General features: G+C 42.4%; 1 protein-coding gene across 5 annotated transcripts in view; it reads left to right on the top strand.

Moving 5' to 3' along the window:
• The first annotated feature begins 8616 nt into the window (after nt 1-8616).
• LOC136877555 (translocator protein-like) overlaps nt 8617-21394 on the top strand; it is a 94967-nt gene continuing 82189 nt past the window's right edge. For 2 of the 5 annotated variants that reach the window (XR_011018605.1, XM_068228679.1), the window contains exon 1: nt 9297-9316. Coding sequence is in view for 1 of the 5 variants with exons in the window: in XM_068228679.1 (XP_068084780.1) it covers nt 9303-9316 (14 nt within the window). In the remaining 4 variants the exon portion in view is untranslated. Of the gene's footprint in view, nt 8745-9296; nt 9317-10053; nt 10132-10771; nt 11655-21394 lie in introns of those variants that run through there. The other 3 variants (XM_068228680.1, XM_068228682.1, XM_068228681.1) reach the window with 3 other exon arrangements.

Below are 21394 nucleotides of genomic sequence, written 5' to 3'. Positions count from 1 at the left end.
CAGCTCACCATTTAAAATTCTTTCACAACCCAAACAAAAGACCCCTCCCCCTCCACCCCGCCACAGTCTCTTCAGCTGTGTGATCAGGGGGGTCGACCCGGATATTCCAGACTCCGAGATCCTTGCGGAGCTTAACGCCGAGGGCGTTCCCGCAAGAAAAGTCTTTCGAATTAAGAACGTATCCGGGCCGACCTTCATGGTGCGGGTTCTGGTCCCCACCACCGAAGATCTTGATAGACTACTTTCCACAGGTGTCTCAATATATCGCCAGCACCACCGAGTGGAGCCTTCCAAAGCCCCTCCTCCGCAACCCCTACGCTGCGAACGGTGTCTACAGTACAACGTCCACAAAACGGCCGACTGCAAAGCACCAACACCTATTTGCGGACACTGTTCCCAGCAACATCCTACTCCAAAATGCCCCAACACCACACAACCCCCTCACTGCAACACGTGTGGTGACTCACATCCCACCTACTCCCATCTCTGTAAGGCCCGTCCTCCTCCCCCTGACAACCGACCCGAACTTATCGCCCCGGTCCGGACCGTTGACCCACCTACAGATCTCAACCGTTCCCAGTTCTCTCCTCCTACCATCGAAGATATCATTCGCTTCACCACTCTCACTCTCCTCAACCTATTCCCATATCACCAACCATTAGTCCTCTCTCACCTGCAAGCAGCGGCCAATCAGACTTTCAACCTACATTTTGTCACCTCCCACTCAGGCCTAAACTCCCATTTTCAATTCACCCGCTTGGAGACTCTTGTTTGATGGCTTGTTGATCCAAACGTGTGAATTCCTCCCCTCCCATCTCCATTCTCTTCATCAATATCCAATCATTTTCCACCAAGCGTCTCCACCTCCTGACTCTCATCCAACAGTACCCCGTTCACACCATCTTACTGAACGAAACCATGCTCCGTCCACGAACCCCAGCTCATCTTCCTGGATACATCCTTCATCGAGCAGATCACCCCGACGACCGCGGACGAGGGGGATCAGCAATAGCTATAAAAGGTTCCCTTCCCACTCGCCTTCATGTTCCACCTCATCCCCTTCACTTTCCAGAATCCATCGCCGCCACAATCTACTTTCGCTCCCGCATCCTACATCTCGCTACAATTTACACGCGTTCCACTCAACCCCTCCCACTAGATTACATCACTCACCTCAGCAGAACCTTTCCGCACTACATTCTTCTTGCCGACCTGAATCTCACCGACAGATCCGTTCGAGAAATGCACAGCCTCCACTCCCTCCTCAGTGCCATCGATTCCTCCCTTCTCCCCCTTCCTGGCCCAACACGCCCCTCCTCCCAGACCACACCTGATGCCATCATCACACATAATTCTCTTACACATCTCACCACTATTACACTTCTTCCCAGCATTGGCAGTGATCATATCCCTGTTCTATTACAAATCCCCACTCACCACCACTCCTCAAATACATCACCTCCCCAACCAGTACCCAATTTTGCTCAAGCCAATTGGAATTCATATCGCTCCGCCCTTTCCAACATGCTCCCACACTCTTCTCCACCTCTGACCGACCAGACCTCAGTTGATTCACTTCAGGATCTCCTGCACTCTTCTATCTCCTCTGCTTCCCAAGCACACATCCCCACCACTTTACATTCACCCTCCAAACCGCGCCTTCCGCCTAAATTTCTCCGTCTCCAGAAACTTTCTCAATCCTATCTCCAGGATTTTACCCGCACCCGTGACACCTATTTTCTCCGTCGGCACCGCCAACTAATCCGCACAGTACGTAACTACCTTATCTCTTATAAACGTCGTTCATGGTCTCAAACCTGTACAACACTTAACTCCTTACATGCTCATCCCTCCCAATACTGGCGTCGTCTTTCCAGCCTCCTCGGCCAACACAGCACCCCTACCTATCCTATCATTCACCAAGGAAAGTCTCCAGCTAACACCACGGAAAAGTTGGAGATCTTCTCTGAACATCTCGCCTGGCGCTTCAACAACCAAATCTCCCACCACTTCTGCTTTGCTGACACACCGCTCTATCATGATATTCAAGCTTCTCCTAAACTCATTCCCTCTGCTACACACACACCCTCCCCTCATCCTCTCAATTCTCCCATCACCCCCACCGATATTCATATCGCTCTCTCCAAAACTCGCAACACCGCACCCGGCCCCGATAATATCCGTTACCGCCATATACGTGAAGCCCCTCCCATCCTCTTCACTCTTCTAGCCACCCTTTTCACTTTTATCCTCCATACCGGTTTCTATCCAACCGCCTGGAAGAAATCCATCATGCTTCTGTTCCCCAAATCCGGAAAACCCTTGTCCGACTTAGACTCATACCGACCAATATGTCTCATTTCTGTCCTAGCTAAACTTCTAGATAAAATCCTGGTCCGCCGCCTCCACTCCCACCTGTCGTCCCATCACCTTCTCCCGCTTTCCCAAGGAGGTTTCCGTCCCGGCTTATCCTCACACGACCAACTCCTTAAGCTCATCCAAATAGCCTCCAATCACCTCAACCATGGAAAACCTTCCCTTCTCATAACTTTCGATTTCAACCAGGCCTTCGACTCTGTTTGGCACGCAGCCCTCATCTTTAAACTTCACTTTTTTGCCCTACCTACTACCTACATTCGCCTCATCGCCTCTTATCTCTCCCACCGATCTGCTAGGATATCCATTAATCGTGAACTCTCCTCTTCATTTTCTATGTCCTATGGTGTTCCTCAAGGCTCCCCGCTATCCCCAATACTCTTCATCTTGTTCGTAGCAGATATTCCTCAACCACCCGCCCCCATTCAGTTACTTCAGTTCGCGGACGATACTGCACTTCTAGCACCCCTTCCCTCCGTCTCTAGCATGAATAACCTCGTACAGCCTTACCTTGACTCTTTTCTCTCCTGGTGTGACAAGTGGCATCTCCGTATAAACCCCTCCAAAACCCAATCAATCTTAATCCGTCGTAGCCGCCGTCGCTTTTCAGTGACCCGTGACCCTGGCCTCCTCCGACTCACCATCCGCGACACCCCACTTACCGTTCAACCCTCCCTCAAGTACCTTGGTGTAACCATAGACGAATTCCTCACTTTCCGCCCGCATTTCCGGACCCTTCAAACCAAATCTGCCCGTCGAGCCCGGTTGGTTCGCCGGCTTGCCGGGACTACCTGGGGCCTTAACTCCCACCTTCTCCTACTCACCTACACCGCCTTCATTCGTTCTGCCATCGTCTATGGTTTCACCGCCTGGCTGGCTGTTGCAGACTCTCACCCTACCCTCCTTAAACCTTTCCTATCCATGGAACGCCGCCTAGTTCGCATCGCCCTCCGCCTTCATCCACTCTTTCACACCTCTGACTTGTACAACATCTTCCCAATTCCCAAACTAGATACCTTCGTCTCCATTCTTGCTGCCCGCTATTTCCAACGTTCCCTTGACCGCAACAATCCTATACTCTCCCTTCTCCTGCACTCCCCTCTCAAAACCCCTCTCTTTATCCCCACCCCACTCCATATCTTCAAATCTCTCCACCAGACCCCTCCACTCGGACAGCGTGTGGAGACTGTCTAGGGGCAACTTTTTTCATTTACATTGCTACCAAGTCCCCTACTTTTTCACTTAGTACCTATTTTCTTTAATCTCTTTATACAATTCATACTTAATGTACTGATAATTAATCACCTATTCCTTACTTTATATATCTCCAAGATAGACCATATATACATACTTCGCTTCTGCCTCCTCCTGTATAATTTACGTATATTAACTGGGGTGTACATGTCCGATATTTTGCATTAGGCTCTGCTAAGGAAGGCTATGTCACTAAGTATGCTTGTTATTTTTCCCAAACTTTGTAACATGTATTTATGATATTCATCACCTTATGTGTTTTTTCTTTTCTCTGTCAATCTATGTTACCCACGAAGTCTGTTGTATCCATTTTTGCATCATGTCTGTATTGGAAAAAAAAAACAAAAAAAAAAAACCCGCTCACAGAATGTCCCCCCCCCCCCCCCCCCCCTATGCCCGTCATATATAATAAAGTGTAATCCTACGCCCACCTCCAGTCACTCTTGCACTTCAACACCTCCTCCAACGCCTTAATCCTTTTTTTCCCCCCATCTCCCTTTTCCTTCAATCCCACACAACCCCGTCCAATCCCCTGGCCAGGGAGAGGGCGACACCCTCTAGGTGGCCCGCCCCACCCCCTCAGGGTGGGGAATGAAAGCGTCCGAGCGAGCGAGCGCCTCCACGGTATGCACTAGCCTTGCGTCTTGGGTGGTGTGCTAAGTCCCAACTGACGAGCCTAACTTAGCACACGAGGGCAAAACGCAGGCAACCAGGAGTGAGTTAGCTGGATAATTTATAATGTCCAATAACGGACCATTCTATTGGTATTATAAATTTACTCATTCAGGACAAATATTTTAGGTTCCCTATGGGAATCAACATCTACAACATACCACTTAGTCGAGCAGCTCTTCTTCTTTCTCTCAATTCTTCCCAACCCAAACATTGCAACATTTTTGTAACGCTACTCTTTTGTCGGAAATCACCCAGAACAAATCGAGCTGCTTTTCTTTGGATTTTTTCCAGTTCTTGAATCAGGTAATCCTGGTGAGGGTCCCATACACTGGAACCATACTCTAGTTGGGGTCTTACCAGAGACTTATATGCCCTCTCCTTTACATCCTTACTACAACCCCTAAACACCCTCATAACCATGTGCAGAGATCGGTACCCTTTACTTACAATCCCATTTATGTGATTACCCCAATGAAGATCTTTCCTTATATTAACACCTAGATACTTACAATGATCCCCAAAGGGAACTTTCACCCCATCAACGCAGTAATTAAAACTGAGAGGACTTTTCCTATTTGTGAAACTCACAATCTGACTTTTAACCCCGTTTATCAACATACCATTGCCTGCTGTCCATCTCACAACATTTTCGAGGTCACGTTGCAGTTGCTCACAATCTTGTAACTTATTTATCACTCTATACAGAATAACATCATCCGCAAAAAGCCTTACCTCCGATTCCACTCCTTTACTCATATCATTTATATATATAAGAAAACATAAAGGTCCGATAATACTGCCTTGAGGAATTCCCCTCTTAATTATTACAGGGTCAGATAAAGCTTCACAGACTCTAATTCTCTGAGATCTATTTTCTAGAAATATAGCAACCCATTCAGTCACTCTTTTGTCTAGTCCAGTTGCACTCATTTTTGCCAGTAGTCTCCCATGATCCACCCTATCAAATGCTTTAGACAGCTCAATCGCGATACAGTCCATTTGACCTCCAGAATCCAAGATATGCTATATCTTGCTGGAATCCTACAAGTTGAGCTTCAGTGGAATAACCTTTCCTAAAACCGAATTGCCTTCTATCAAACCAGTTATTAATTTCACAAACATGTCTAATATAATCAGAAAGAATGCCTTCCCAAAGCTTACATACAATGCATGTCAAACTTACTGGCCTGTAATTTTCAGCTTTGTGTCTATCACCCTTTCCTTTATACACAGGGGCAACTATAGCAACTCTCCATTCATCTGGTATAGCTCCTCCGACCAAACAATAATCAAATAAGTACTTCAGATATGGTACTATATCCCAACCCATTGTCTTTAGTATATCCCCAGAAATCTGATCAATTCCAGTCGCTTTTCTAGTTTTCAACTTTTGTATCTTATTGTAAATATCATTGTTATCGTATGTAAATTTTATTACTTCTTTGGCCTTAGTCTCCTCCTCTATCTCGACATTATCCTTGTAACCAACAATCTTTACATACTGCTGACTGAATACTTCTGCCTTTTGAAGATCCTCACATACACACTCCCCTTGTTCATTAATTATTCCTGGAATGTCCTTCTTGGAACCTGTTTCTGCCTTAAAATACCTATACATACCCTTCCATTTTTCACTAAAATTCGTATGACTGCCAATTATGCTTGCCATCATGTTATCCTTAGCTGCCTTCTTTGCTAGATTCAATTTTCTAGTAAGTTCCTTCAATTTCTCCTTACTTCCACAGCCATTTCTAACTCTATTTCTTTCCAGTCTGCACCTCCTTCTTAGTCTCTTTATTTCTCTATTATAATAAGGTGGGTCTTTACCATTCCTTACCACCCTTAATGGTACAAACCTGTTTTCGCATTCCTCAACAATTTCTTTAAACCCATCCCAGAGTCTGTTTACATTTTTATTTACCGTTTTCCACCGATCATAGTTACTTTTTAGAAACTGCCTCATGCCTGCTTTATCAGCCATATGGTACTGCCTAACAGTCCTACTTTTAAGACCTTCCTTTCTATCAAATTTATTTTTAACTACCACAAAAACAGCTTCATTATCACTAATACCATGTATTACTTCAGTTTCCCTATAGAGCTCATCTGGTTTTATCAGCACGACATTCAGGATATTTTTCCCTCTGGTTGGTTCCATCACTTTCTGAATCAGCTGTCCTTCCCATATTAACTTATTTGCCATTTGTTGGTCATGCTTCCTGTTGTTCGCGTTTCCTTCCCAATTGACATCTGGCAAATTCAGATCTCCCGCTACAATCACATTTCTTTCCATGTCGTTTCCCACATAGCTGACTATCCTATCAAATAATTCCGAATCCGCGTCAGTGCTACCCTTTCCCGATCTGTACACTCCAAATATATCAAGTTGCCTATTATCTTTAGAAATGAGCCTTACACCTAGAATTTCATGTGTCTCATCTTTAACTTTTTCGTAGCTTACAAATTCTTCTTTCACCAGAATGAACACTCCCCCTCCCACCCTTCCTATCCTATCTCTACGATACACACTCCAGTGCCGTGAGAAAATTTCTGCATCCATTATATCATTTCTCAGCCATGATTCAACTCCTATTACAATATCTGGTAAATACATATCTATTAAATTATTTAATTCTATTCCTTTCCTTACAATACTTCTACAGTTCAACACTAACAATTTTATGTCATCCCTACTTGATTTCCAGTTCCCTGTTCCCTTATCACCGCTCCCTAGGCCATCCCGTTTCCCTGAATGTACCTCCCTATTACCCTTCCAAACAAATTTCCTAACTTATACGTACCACTGCGGTTTAAATGAAGGCCATCGGAGCGCAGATCCGCAGATTTTTGAAGGAGATTCCAAATACCAATTTTAAGATCTGTAACAATTTCAGTTTTTGAGATATAAGTATCCTCATAAAAGGTTTCACCTTTTTTCACCCCCTTAACAGGATTTTCCGAAAATACGTGTTTATTTTTAAAGGAGATTTCAAATACCAATTTTTACAGCTGTAAACTTTAAAGTTTTTTAGATATAGATATACTCATTTAAACTATTCACCCTCCCATTTCACCCCCTTAGCGACGGAATATCCAAAAATCCTGCCATAGTGATTACCTATACTCTAATATAAATGTATCCCCAAAATTTCATTTTTTAATGTCCAGTAGTTTTGGCTTGGCGCTGATGAATCGGTCATTTAATCAGGACATGTTATTTTATATATATAGATTATTTTATCAACGAGCAAGTGGCCGTGCGGTTAGGGTCGCGCAGCTGTGAACTTGCATTCGGGAGATAGTGGGTTCGAACCCCAATATCGGCAGCCCTGAAGATGGTTTTCCATGGCTTCCCATTTTCACACTAGGCAAATGCTGGGGCTGTACCTTAATGAAGGCCACGGACGCTACCTTCCCAATCTCCAACCCTTCCGTCGCCGAAAACCTTCCATGTGTTAGTGCGACGTTAAACAAATAGCAAAAGAAAAAAAGAAAAAAGATAATTTTATCTGAAACAGTGAATTATATTCCTTGGGATATGCCTGGGTACCTTTATCCTCCAAGAATTAACCTGGTAATCATTTTTTGTGCAGGCTGAGTGAACCTCGGGGCCAGAAGTACTAGTCTCAAAGCAGACTCTTAGCACGCCGTACGCGTAAATTATTGAGTGGGTTTTCAAATAGCCTGGGTAAAAGTTATCTGCGGGGCAAGGCCAATAGCAGATCAACTGAGCTCATTCATGATAACGCAGTTAGAATTTTTTTTTTAATCCACAGCCTGTTTCCAGTCATTTGACTGGGTCGGGAGGAGGCGAGGATGGCAATTGTGCCGGCTGCAGAAGCCTGTCGCAGTCGCACTTCTCTGGGGCAATGATTAATGAAATTATATTGGAGAGTGCTGTCGGAATGAAAAGAAAACCGGAGTACCCGGAGAAAAGCCTGTCCCACCTCCGCTTTATCCAGTACAAATCTCACATGGAGTGACCGGGATTTGAAACACGGAACCGGCGCGCTGCCGCCTGAGCCACGGAGGTTCTCTAGTTAGAAAATATATTTAAGCGAAACGAGTATACTTATTTATACAAACAATAAATTCCAGAAACTTGTACGCGCATATTTATTGAGCCGGATTTCAAATAATCCGGACAAAATTCATGTGCCGGGCAAGGCCAATGGCAGATCAGCTGATCGCATCATGACAACGCAGAACGTAGTAAACGGCGGTTTAGTAGTGTTTCAAGGTTCTTAAACGGAATATACGGAAAGAAATTACGTATAGTTATTACGTGGAAATCCTTTCTTTATAAGACAGACATATATAAACAACGAAATGCTCCTCTGATGACGTCACGAGCAGGACGAGGGAAAACTAACATCTATTGCGCAACCAAGCTGGGCCACCCGTGGTAGTGTTTAAGAACCTTGGGCGGTGACTAGCAGGTAAGTTATGTCGTGCGCTAATAAAATATTTTTATCGTCGTAAAACGCATAACGCTGTTAATACCGTTTTTATCGTTCTTTTTGATTCACTTCAAATTTCAGATAATTTATGATGCGTTGATGGCTTTTGATTGATGGAAAATCCTGTCGAAATGTAATGTGACCAACAATTTAAAGAAAGTTTCGTTTTAGTAAAGTGACAGTTATGAATATTCTTGTTCCTTTGATAGAGTGAACATAACCTCTAGAGGACTCACTATCTCACCATTAATGAAGATATTGTTTTGAGATTTTATAATAATATAACAAATGCGCTCATTTGTGCATTTTTAAACAGTTAGTTCTCCTTGCTGTACTCTATGAGAGATTTCACTCTTTTTTGCACAACTGAGTAGATGGTATCTTGTACATGTTTTGTTGCAAAGTTCACATTTACACTTATCACCTGGCGTATGGAATGACTTGATCACGCATATTTTATGATGGAGGCCATTGACCGCGTAACGGGTTACCATATGCCTGAGCTCATAGTTTGCCATCGTCCAGGCTCTGTTCATCATGGCTTCAGTGCTGTAAAAATCTTCCCAAATACTTGATCTCTTTTCATATGTTTCTCTGATGCAATCGTGTATGGAAGTCCTAGTTTGCATTTGATATCCTCTATATAGAAAGACTCCTTTGCCAGTTCATATACCAGCCTCGTTTGTGTGAATGTTGACACGCACAGAGTGCGTTTGAGGAAGCTTGCTTTCACTCTTTCGATGACTGCCAGGTCTAAGTGATCCCTGACTATGAATTCGGCCCTAAGACGTATTTTGCGAGGAGGGTCTTGTGGATGGTTCAAATGAATATATATTAGTGTTACTTTGCTCGCAGTACGGTACTTGGAAGTATTGATGATATTAGGCTGTTCGCCTCTCGATACTTCACCCTCAACTGCAATAAACGGGGGATTGATTTTTGTCTTTATAACACAATCAATCAATAAAAAATCAATTATTTGCATTTAGCAAGACCATCTATAGTACGCGAACCTTTTCTTGATCCCAAGTTCCCATTCGGCACTATGGAGCTCAGGGATCAAGAAAAGGTTCGCGTACTAACCAATATTAATATTACTCGCGAAACTTTTAGTGATCCTTCTTTGTATGAAGTTAAGGAATAAGGTGGGAGCAACGAGCTATAAAAATTACGAAGAAGAGGCAGGTGGGGTTGTATGCCTGACATCAGCGCTCCCTACGGCAAAGAGTATCCCTACGGAAGCTAGTTAATAAAGGGCAGCCATCTTAACGGTTGTCAAAACTGGTCAAAACAAAGCGAGTTGGCGCGAGAACACACGAAAACATATGTTGATGTGACGGGGGACTGTGTATGGCAATTTCATTTCGTAAGTTTTAAAAAGTGAAAAGATAGATTCTCGCTTTCAAGTATGCCAGCCATATGCTTAGCGTACGGTTGCACTAATTGGAGTAATAAAACCAAGGATATTTCGTGTATGTCATAATAAAAATACATAAATATTATTATATTTGCTATGTAGACATGTTACAGTGTGTAGGTCTGAGGATTTCTACAGTAGGGCCCACGAGAGTTGAAGTCTGACGTTTAGGGCCACCGGCGAGAAAAAGTTGACAGGTGGGCCGGCACAAGATTGCACGTGACAGTTGTAATTCATGTTAGCACCACTACAAAAATTAAATGAAGAACGTCACCCGTCAATCAAAATCGCCAACCTACTACTTTTTATGTGAGACACAGTTACGCATTTTATTCATGTTAATTCGTATTTAATTCCGTATAGTGCTTATAATATTTTATTTGCTTATACAAAAACGAGCATTTAAAAATATTATAACGTTTAAATGAGCCACAAAATAAATACGAACTATTTTCAGTTGATTGTTGTTGGCAATATGGGTAGTATAGTAGCGCCATCTATAACTAGCTTGACTACCGTATTGGAGTGTTGCCGTTTTGTCTGTCGCCGTTAGCACGTGGTCAGGTGTTGCAAAGAGAATGAGTAGGTGGTCAGGTGTGATTCGTGCGTTTATGAAAGTTTTTTCTTTCTGAGATAATAGTGGAATTTTATTTTAACGAATGCAGTGCGATGTGATGGAAACGACAACATAGTCATGAACCGCGAAGTGATAATCCTTTGCGCCGCGGAGTGACTCTTAACAGTCAGACATTAGAGCGTACTGTTATTCAGACAGGTGCTCGCCTCCAAGAACAGAAAGAAAAAGGGACTGGGGAACATAGCAGTAGCGGAAACGGGCCTGATAGTAGGGACTTGTTTCACAGCACTCCGGGAAAGAAACGAATTAAGCCAACTCATGTAACAGGAATTAATTCTTTCCATGCTGATATAATACGAAGACACGTGTACGATTATCACAGCTCAAAGTCCCTTCTGTCATTGTTATGGACAATGCACCTTACCACTCTGTTATAATGAACAAGACATCTACTTCGAGTGCCCGTAAAGAACTGTTAGTAGAATGGCTGCAGTAAAGAAATATCCCAGCGCATATGTGTATGACAATTAGCCGACGAGGTAGCGAAGGAACAAGGGCACGAGGTTATTAGGTTGCCGCCGTACCACTGTCACTTCAACCTCATTGAGTTGGTACGGTACGGGTTGAAGTAAAACATTACGTACGCACTAATAATAAGTCCTTCACAATTACTGAAGTGGAAGGACTGCTCTGGGAGGGGATTGCTCGAATGGATGCGGCTTTGTGGAGGAAGAAAGTTAGGCATGTCGCAACATTCATTAACTCGGCAATGGCAACACATGGTATCAGCAGTGACTTCAGGAGTACGGTAGATGATCTGCCTAGACGACAACGAAGGCGACGGTAGCGATGGCAGTGATCTGGAGGGTATCGAGCCTCTACCTGTGTGAATTAGGTATGAAAATAAGTTTTCTGAAGTTTCATAAATTGTATATCTTACTGTATTTTACTTAAAACCTTTTGTGTTAGCACCGGTGTATATTATTCTAACAGTTATTGGTGTATTTAAAGTGAGATTCTTGTCAGCCGATTTCTTCGTATTTTCTAACATCGCGATAATAACTTCGTAGTATAATTATCTCGTATTATTTTGTGTGATGAAGTATTTTATTGTAAACTTAATCGGTGTGTTGAAAGTTCCATTTTGTCGCCCGATTTCATTTGTATTGTGTATCATCGCGATGACATTAAAAGCATTTCTCCCATGTTTTTAAAAACTCACGTGTCGTGCAATCAGCTGTTGCTACGGCGGCAACATCGCTTCGTGCGCTATTGCAGTGTGGCCAACATTGCGCGCAGCTGTTGTAACGCTGTTCGAAAATGGCCTGTTGCTATGGTAACAGTAACAGTTGTAACATTTTAGGACGCTATCACCACGTGGGTTGGCTTGCTGAAATCGCTTTTGTGATGTTATTATTAAGAATGAATTAATTTGTATACACATCAACCTGACTCATTGACCGAGTGATTTGAGGAAATATGAAAACAGACTTATGCCTATAGAACACTAATACAAAATCATCTTTTGACATAAGCAAACTAAGCCTATATAAATATTTCAGTCATAAGCATATAGCAGGGCCCACGAGAGTTGAAGTCTGACAGGTGAGCGGCGAAAGCTGTAACTACGAAGTACGCTGCGTTGTCATAGTTGCCTCCATTTGCTGCCTACCACCCTTTCAGACAGGCTGAGTGTTTAATAAAACATGTAGGCCTAGGCCTAATGCAATTCATTTACCCTTGACCGGTTCCTAAGCTCGTGTTAATAATTCCAGCATTTAAGACAGAACACGACATTATCAATATATATATAAAGATTTCATGCCTTTGCTGGCAGGACCTAGTATTTACACTGCAAGAAGTCTTCTGGTATGGGTTAGAGCAATTTTGTTACTTTCATTGATCTGTCTCTGTCTTATCCTTGGCTTTGACAATATGAAAGTGACTGAGGTATGAGCGATGCTAGTAATGCCATTCCTTACGCAGCCGTCCCTGCTATGAATGGTGTGAAAATGTTGCTCATAGGGTCGGTTGGTGCATGCATTTCGGGTGGCACGGCAGACTGATATATAGTAGCAACTTCTGGCTCGGTGAAGAAAGCAACGGGGAAACTACCTCACTCCTCATTTCCCTCATGGTGGAACTGTTGAGGATCCAACCAGCCTTCGGGCTGATGACTAAACATACATACGTAAAAGATTTCATAATCACTAACAAAAACATCAGTTTCTGACAATAACCTCAACAAATGCACATGTTAATTACAGTATAGAACAACACTACCCACATTGATAGTTTTTTTTTTATTATTTAACACCGATAGTTAACGGTATCTGTACAATTCAGGAATAAACTACGGTATAATAAACACAATAGGAAGATGATACTTCATCGAGAAAAGAAATCAGTCAGAATATGAATGACAATAATGGAATTAAAGAGACATTTAGACTTTCCCCCGTAATTGCTCAGAAAATAGCAATAAAATGTACAGACATGTAATGTACACAAAGCACTGAACCGAAATATTTGTAAAAAAGAAGTACTCACTGCTTTGTCGACAGCAGTCAGTCATCTAGAAGGGGCTCTATCCCATCCATATATCTTCTCCTGTACTATCATGCTCGTCACTTTCACATTCCATTTCATTTTCACTGGAGCTCGAAGAACTGCCTAAGTGAATAATTAAATCGTCCACTCCACTGTCAATACATCCTTCCCGTTTTTGCGCCTTTTCTATTTCCCCCTCTACATATCCTACGGCATCCTCCCAGTTTTCCCGGGTTACCTGACTAATGCCCTCAACGACAAGTCTTGCGACCTCTGCCATGGTGAATGTTTTGTTGTTGCTGGCAACATAATCTTTTACTTGAGCCCATACGAGTTCAAAGGGACTGAAGTGTCAGTGGGAAGGTGGTAGCCTAATGACTTCGTGGTCATGTTTCCTAGCAAGTTCATCGAATTAATACCGAGGAATCCTGGGCTTAACGTTATCAATGGCACTCAAAAGAAGTCCCTTCGTCATAGTGTGGTCTACTTCAATGCCATGCCTAACGAGCCACTCTTATCATTTCATCCTTTCTGCACGACACTGTAGGTGCCTTGTCTATCTGAACAGAGTGATATGGGGCATTTTCCATTATAATGACACTGTTGGACTTTATGTTTGGCAGTAACTGTTGTTCAAACCACTTTAAAACCCTATTGTGGTCCATCTCTTCATGGTAATCTCCAGTTCTCCAGTTCTTTTCGATTTAAATAGTAGGAGAGCGTTGGTTACAAAACCGGCACACGTCCCGACATGCACGATTATAAATCTTCCTCCCTTCCCGGTAGCACCAGCCATGTCCCTTGAAACATGCCGTCAGTCCATCCCTTTGACTTCGTGTGCCCAGCATTCATCCAAGTCTCGTCAAGCCATATGATATCCCTAAAATTTTTGCCCCGTATTTTCTTTAAAAATTCACATCTTTTGGAAACAATGTCACCTCTTTCGAGTAAAAGAATCCTTCCATTAATTCGCCTGTACTGAAAACCAATTTTGTGTAATAATCTCTGCAGAGATGTTCTTTCTCCACAAAATAACTTACTCCGTTTCAGGGAGGACAGTAAACAGTGGGATGCTCCCGCCTAATAATCATACACATGGTGACGAATAGCATCCTCCTGGAATGAATCAGTGCTCATAATATTCGCGCACCTAGGCCTATTTTTACCTGGAGTTGTTAATTTCTCTTCTAGGGAAGTGAATTTCTTCTTTGAGACCCTCCAAACAGTACTTTTGCTAATTTTCATGGCTCTGGCAGTGTATTCCTGAACTTTGTTGAAAGGTACTAGAGGAGATCCTGTTTCCTTAATATTGTCTGCTTCCCTTTCAAAGAAATCCCGCACTGACACAATCATTTATCTTCCCTGACTTCGAGCAGTCACACCTCAGCCAGTTGTATTTTTTGGCGTTTCTTTTGACTTGGAAGTCATTGTTAAACACTCAAAAGAACCGATCAAATAAAACTGCACGGATTCTTAACGAATAATGGAGTACTTCACACTAACACTATAGTCACACTACAAGACCGCTAACATCTACAGACGAACAAAACTAGGAAAACTGAACAACTAGCCACTGATAAACTTAAAGAAATAAACTAACACCCAACTTAATATTCTGGAAACAAACACATTAAGCCTCAACAACTAGCACAGCTAACACAGTACCATTCGGAATAACATCACAAAAGCGACTGAGAGCAAGCCAACCCACGTGGTGATAGCATCCTAAAATGTTGCAACTCTGTTATCGTTGCCATAGCAACAGGCCATTTTCGAACAGCGTTAGTCAACTTTCTCTCGCCAGTGGCGCTAAACGTCAGACTTCAACTTTCGTGGGCCCTACTGTACTTTACATATTGGCATGACTTGTTTCTGCACTAGGGGAAGAACGTTGCTGATTGTGGCTGGATGTTTTTTTTTTTTTTTCTTCCTCTGCAGATGTTACCTCCTGTTATTTGTACTTCAAATGTGATATTTGCATTTTATGATGTGCTCCAGACTAAGACTAATTTAGTAGATGGCAGTGGAGTGAAATATTACCTTTTTTGCTTTTTGTGCATCCATTTATTTATTTATTTATTTATTTATTTATTTATTTATTTATTTATTTATTTATTTTTCACCAAGTTGTTGCGTATATATGGTGCTTGATAATGTTTCCGTTTTACAGACTTATGATAAGTGATGATTTCTTGGTACCTGTTTATCTTTTGCCCTCGAGAGTTCATTTTTGTTGCCATATGTGTAGTGTATAATAAATAAAAAAAACATTGAGTGCGCTGGTAACATCAGCCAAATACAGTAGAGAGAGAGTAGGGACAATACGCGACACTTCCGGATTTACCCTTGTTAAAATGGGAGATAAGTCGCAAGTGGCGTTCCTAGTGGCTTGACCTGAAAATTCGCGCTAAATTCAAATATCAATGGAAATGTATATACAGAAATGAATAAATAAATTACGTCTAGAAAGAAAGTGTTACTAACATATTAACTTCAAAGTTGCTAAAGCAGTTCTGGATAAATGAATGAAGAATTATTTAACAAGTTATTATTTAAAGACTGAAATTAGACATATACCGTAATCAAGATGTGAAATGGACTGCTGTGAAAGGGCTTGATCTTTCATTTATGCATTACTTTTTTAGCTTTAGAATTCCTGCCTGAACGTTCACAGCTAGATTTTTCTTTTCTCTCATTTAAAAGCATTTTATCATCATATTAAAACACTTGTCAACAAAAATATCGGCATATTCCTTACACACATGATTCAATGAATTTACATTTAAGAGCTGGACAATTTTCCTTTTAACTTGAAGCCTACTAACAGAAAGAAAATCTATAAATTTAGCCTCAAAAACATTCAAACTTTCCCTATAAGCAATACTTGCCATAATGCCATTACATTACGGTAAAGCAAATTTGCATCAACATATTGTTTCAACAAAATATGTACATTTCTTATATCACCCATATTTTCTTCAGTGCTTGACAATGCATTACAGCATTCCAAATGGGGTAACTTGGAACACAACCAGCCACACTCATATGCATATGTATTTTCCTGAATTAAATCAAACCCACAGATCACACCTACAACAACACATCGGTATTGAAGGTTAACTGCTGCACTATACAATAAAATATGCGTATTATATTTTAAGCCAGTTAAAATATAGGTCGAGCAGGACAGAAGATTATGAAGTACTATAAAATCTCTTTTTCACTGGAAGAATATATATGCAAACACAATATTACTTACATTTTCTTGTCACAAGGGAAACTGAAGAAAGACCGCGCATTCTTCTCTACTTCATAGTTGATGTTGAGAGAAGATATCAAAGAATGACACATGCTACTATTTAATTATGTCAACTTACTGAAAACGCATAAATAACACCAAAAACTTTACACACAAATACACGTGCTCTTATGACAGAATCAGTAGTTTTCAGGTCAATCCGCTAGCCTGAAAACGCATAAATAACACCAAAAACTTTACACACAAATACACGTGCTCTTAAGACAGAATCAGTAGTTTTCAGGTCAATCCGCTAGAGAGAGCTCTAATAGCTGTCCCTCGATTTCTCACTGAGTGTCGCATATTGTCTCTACTGTATTTGCATCAGCGTAACGACACAGAGTTGTATACTCTCTGGAGAGAACAACTGTACTTCTCATTGGGACTTGATCGGGAAAGAAGAAGAAGTAAAAATGAAATGGCGTATGGCTTTTAGTGCTGGGATGTGTCCGAGGACTTCGGCTCGCCAGGTGCAGATCTTTTGATTTGACACCCGTAGGCGATCTGCTTGCCGAGATGAGGATGAAATGATGATGAAGACAACACATACACCCAGTCGCCGTGCCAGGGGAATTAACCAATTATGATGAAAATTCCCAACCCTGCCAGGAATCGAACCCGGGACCCCTGTGACCAAAGGCCAGCACGCTAATCATTAAGCCATGGAGCCAGACACTTTCATTGTAATGAATAGATACGCCATGCTGTGCAGCAAATGCATATCCAAATAAAAATGTAAAGTATTGAATAGATATATTTGTCCGTCTGGTGGCCTTGATCGTTAAGGCGCTGAAGTCTAAACGGTCTGAGACCGAGGTTAGCCGGTTCGTGTCCCGTTGGTCGAAAAAATGTCACCATCAGAATGTTGGCCGGCAGGGTAGGGGAGGTGGTGGTATACAATTTCTAATGACTAGATTGTGTGCCAAAAGCCTGGATTAAATTCCAAACCTCTCCTCAGTGCTCATATGGAGTGAGGGCATATGACGCTGTTGATGGTGATTCGTCTGTCGGATGGGGACGTAAGCCTTGAGTAGACTCCTTGGTGCTATTCGACAGGAATAGGCTATGTGCCATAAAAACCCACCATAACAGATTCATCTCACGTTATACCCCACCACGTAGGGAAACGGGATAAGGGTTGGACAAACAGTTGAATAGATATGCAGGGTGAAGCAAAATTCACGCACTCGGGCGTCGCAGTGCAACTCCTCACATGCCAGCAATAAAAAATGTATCTCGCAAAAATTCGTCCTACGAGTATATCAGGCAGAAAAAGGATGTTGAAGAGTGGCAATCTGGCAACACTGTAACCACATGTATGGTAAGTACCTCTGTCAGCAAATATTATCTGTGCTGTACAGCTGGTGGAGTGGATAGAGTTTTGGGTTGGCATGCGGGAGGTCGAGGGTACGATCCTGGGTTGAGGCGCATTTTTTTATTTGCTAATTTCCATCGGACATTACATACTGTAATACAGTAAGATACCGTACCTTAGGTCACATGTATCCTTCATTTACAACATTTTGTAATGCTGAATACAACAAATACTCTGCTAGGCCTACTGGTAACGTAAGGCCCTAATGAAATGTAATGGACCTAAACGAAGCAAGAATAATAGTTGGTACTAATCTATGAGTCCGCCTCTGTGGTGTAGTCGTTAGTGTGATTAGCTGCCACCCCCAGAGGCCCAGGTTCGATTCCCGGCTCTGCCACGAAATTTGAAAAGTGGTACGAGGGCTGGAACGGGGTCCACTCAGCCTCGGGAGGTCGATTTCCTCCTCAGCCATACCGGAAGTGGTTTCCCGTGGTTTCCCACTTCTCCTCCAGGCAAATGCCGGGAGGGTACCTAACTTAAGGCCACGGCCGCTTCCTTCCCTCTTCCTTGTCTATCCCTTCCAAACTTCCCTTCCAAACTTCCCATCCCCCCCCACAAGACCCCTGTTCAGCATAGCAGGTGAGGCCGCCTGGGTGAGGTACTGGTCATCCTCCCCAGTTGTATCCTCCGACCCAGAGTCTGAAGCTCTAGGACACTGCCCTTGAGCTGGTAGAGGTGGGATCCCTCGCTGAGTCCGAGGGAAAAACCGACCCTGGAGGGTAAACAGATTACGATCTAACTAATCTATTAGACCATTGGAGGGTACAAAGAAAACAGGTTTCGAATCTAGTATATGAAGTGGTGCGAATAAATACACGCCCGCGATGTGGAAAGGGCGTCTTTCAAAGCTGACCAATGGAAACGATTGTTCGTCCATTTCTAGGATCGTAGTTTGTAAGTGCAAATGGTTTCTAGAGGACCCGTTGCAATCGCTGTTGACGATTAAGATGCCAGATACCATACCACCTGGAAAAAACATACGCTTCAACCCAGGATCGCCCCCTCGACCTCATGCATGCTAACCCAAAACTCTATCCACTGCACCAACTGTACTGCACGAACAACATGTGCTGACAGAGGTAGTTGCCGTACATGTGGTTACAGTGTTGCCAGATTGCCACTCTTCAACGTCCTTTTTCTGCTGGATATACTCGAAAGGCAAACTTTTGTGAGAGACTTTTTTTATTGCTGGCATGTGATGAGTCGCGCTGCGACGCCCGAGTGCGCGAATTTCTCTTCATCCTGTATTTAGTAGTGTGTTCAGAACATAACAATATGCCATTGGTGGTGTATGAACCACTGAAATTTGATATTCAGGCTCTCTTTTTTTATTTTTTTATTTAATAGTGCACAAATGTGCATTAAAAATACATTAATCTTTCGCATATTCTAGTAAAGATTTTGTTCTCTTGTTGCACTTGCTGAAATTATAGTGATCGCAATGTTTATCACACAACATACACACACAATGTAGGGACCGTTCATGAAAGTCTGATCGCCAGCATAGACCATGGTGAAACCCATGTACCGCCAGCGTATTCAAAGCACTTCCCATGTCATTATTTGGACCGGTCCAGCTGCGGTCAATCATAGCATCAGTTGAGTAAAAGTCCAGGCTGATTTGTGCTTGTTTTCTCTTTCTCTCTTGGAGAACTTCATCTTCTTGCTGCGTATGTGGAAGCTGCATTCTCATTTTCAAATCTTCCAGTAAAAAAGTTTCTTTGGATAATTCATACCAAGTTGTGATGGTGACATCTTGGAGATGCCCAGTGTTTGATTCAGAAATCTGGCCTTTACATTTTCAATAGTCCGAAGGTCGGACACTCTTAGTCTTTCCCAAATAAGTTCCATACCATATGTGAGAACTGGGAGGACCTTGGCGTAAAGTAAGGCCATGGACATGCCTAGCGATAGTCTAGTCGGGTTTATAATGTCATATATGCTTCTGATGGCTGCTAAAGATCTTTCTCTTATGTGAATTCTAAATGAGGTGACCGTAGGTTGTAAAGTGACACCCAGATATGAGAAAGAGTTCACTATGTGTAGGTCTTCCCCCCACCCACTGTATTCTGTCACTAGCTGCGATTCTCCCCACTTCCCGGAAAACCATCTGAACTGTTTTATTTTTATTTATCACAAGGCTGTTGTTGGCTGCGTACTCTTCAAGTTTGTCCACTGATCTGTGTAGCTTTTTTCCTTGTTACTCGAACCTATAATAATATCGCCTGCATAGAGATAAAGTGCAACTTAACTATTGTCAATGACCTGCATGTTATCTGCTAAGGTTATGTTGAAGAGAAGGAGGCTTAAAGGGTCACCCTGCAATACTCAGTTTCCCTGAGTTATGGTGTTCGATGATGATTTCCCATCTTGCACTGTGATCTGATTGAAGGCTAGGATATTGTTGACTGCTATGGTTAGTGGATTATCTTGTCCAATCATATTGGCCAATTTTGTAATTAGAATTTTTCTGTCAAGTAGATCGAATGCCTTTTTGAAGTCAACAAAGACTGCGAAGAATTTGCCATTTCGATGCCTGATTGTGTCATGTATGCTATCAATGAGGTTCGCTACTGCGTGTAGAGTTTCTCTTCCTTTCATAAAGCCGAACTGCTGTACTGGAATCGTGTCAGTCTCTGCGACGAGCCTGTTCTCTAAAATCCTTGAGTACACTTTGTAGATGTGTTTTTCTAGAGCAATTCCTCCAAATGAATCAGGATCATCTCTGTCTCCCTTTCCTTTGTACAACATCTTTAGTTTGATTGTCTCCAGATTTCCAGAATTTTCCCTCTAGTGAAACATTTGTTGAACAGAGTGGTCCATATATCTAGTAGTATATCCTTTGGAGGACAAGGGCCACGAAGAGCGTGAAAATGAAAGACTCCCTAGGCCTCGAGTACTCTGATACCGTTAGGGTCGGCAAACAACAAAAGTTGACCAGGGGAGGTCGGATAGGATGGACGAAAGTGAGGAGTCTGGCACAAGTAATTGGAAGCAATGCCAAGATTCAGCTAAGGGCCCCATGGTCGCCAACCCACGCTCCAAAGTTCAGTGCCCCTAGGCCTCTTTTAGTTGCATGTTATGACAGGCAGCGGATACCGTATGTGTTATTCTACCACCCCCACCCACATTGGGGGTGAAATTTATGCAGCCTTTATTATAGATTCAGTGCATTGGTATTTAAAACTAGGCTACACTTCATATTGGACAACTTTCAAGATGACCTTTCAGCTGGTAATCCCAGTATGATATGTTAATGAGAAAAATGATATGTCCTCTATATTACTGGTATAATAAATAATGACATTAAACAATTATAGTTGTACAGTACTCACGGGGGTGCACTACTTTTAAAAATATAATCAGAATGAGGTTGTAAACTATTGTTGTTCCCTCATCATTTCAAGGATTT

The sequence above is a fragment of the Anabrus simplex genome, chromosome 7 (assembly GCF_040414725.1).
Source record: "Anabrus simplex isolate iqAnaSimp1 chromosome 7, ASM4041472v1, whole genome shotgun sequence".
NCBI classification, from domain to species: Eukaryota; Metazoa; Arthropoda; class Insecta; order Orthoptera; family Tettigoniidae; genus Anabrus; species Anabrus simplex.
Note: the sequence above shows the minus strand (reverse complement) of the source record. Positions and strands in the feature narration are given on the sequence as shown.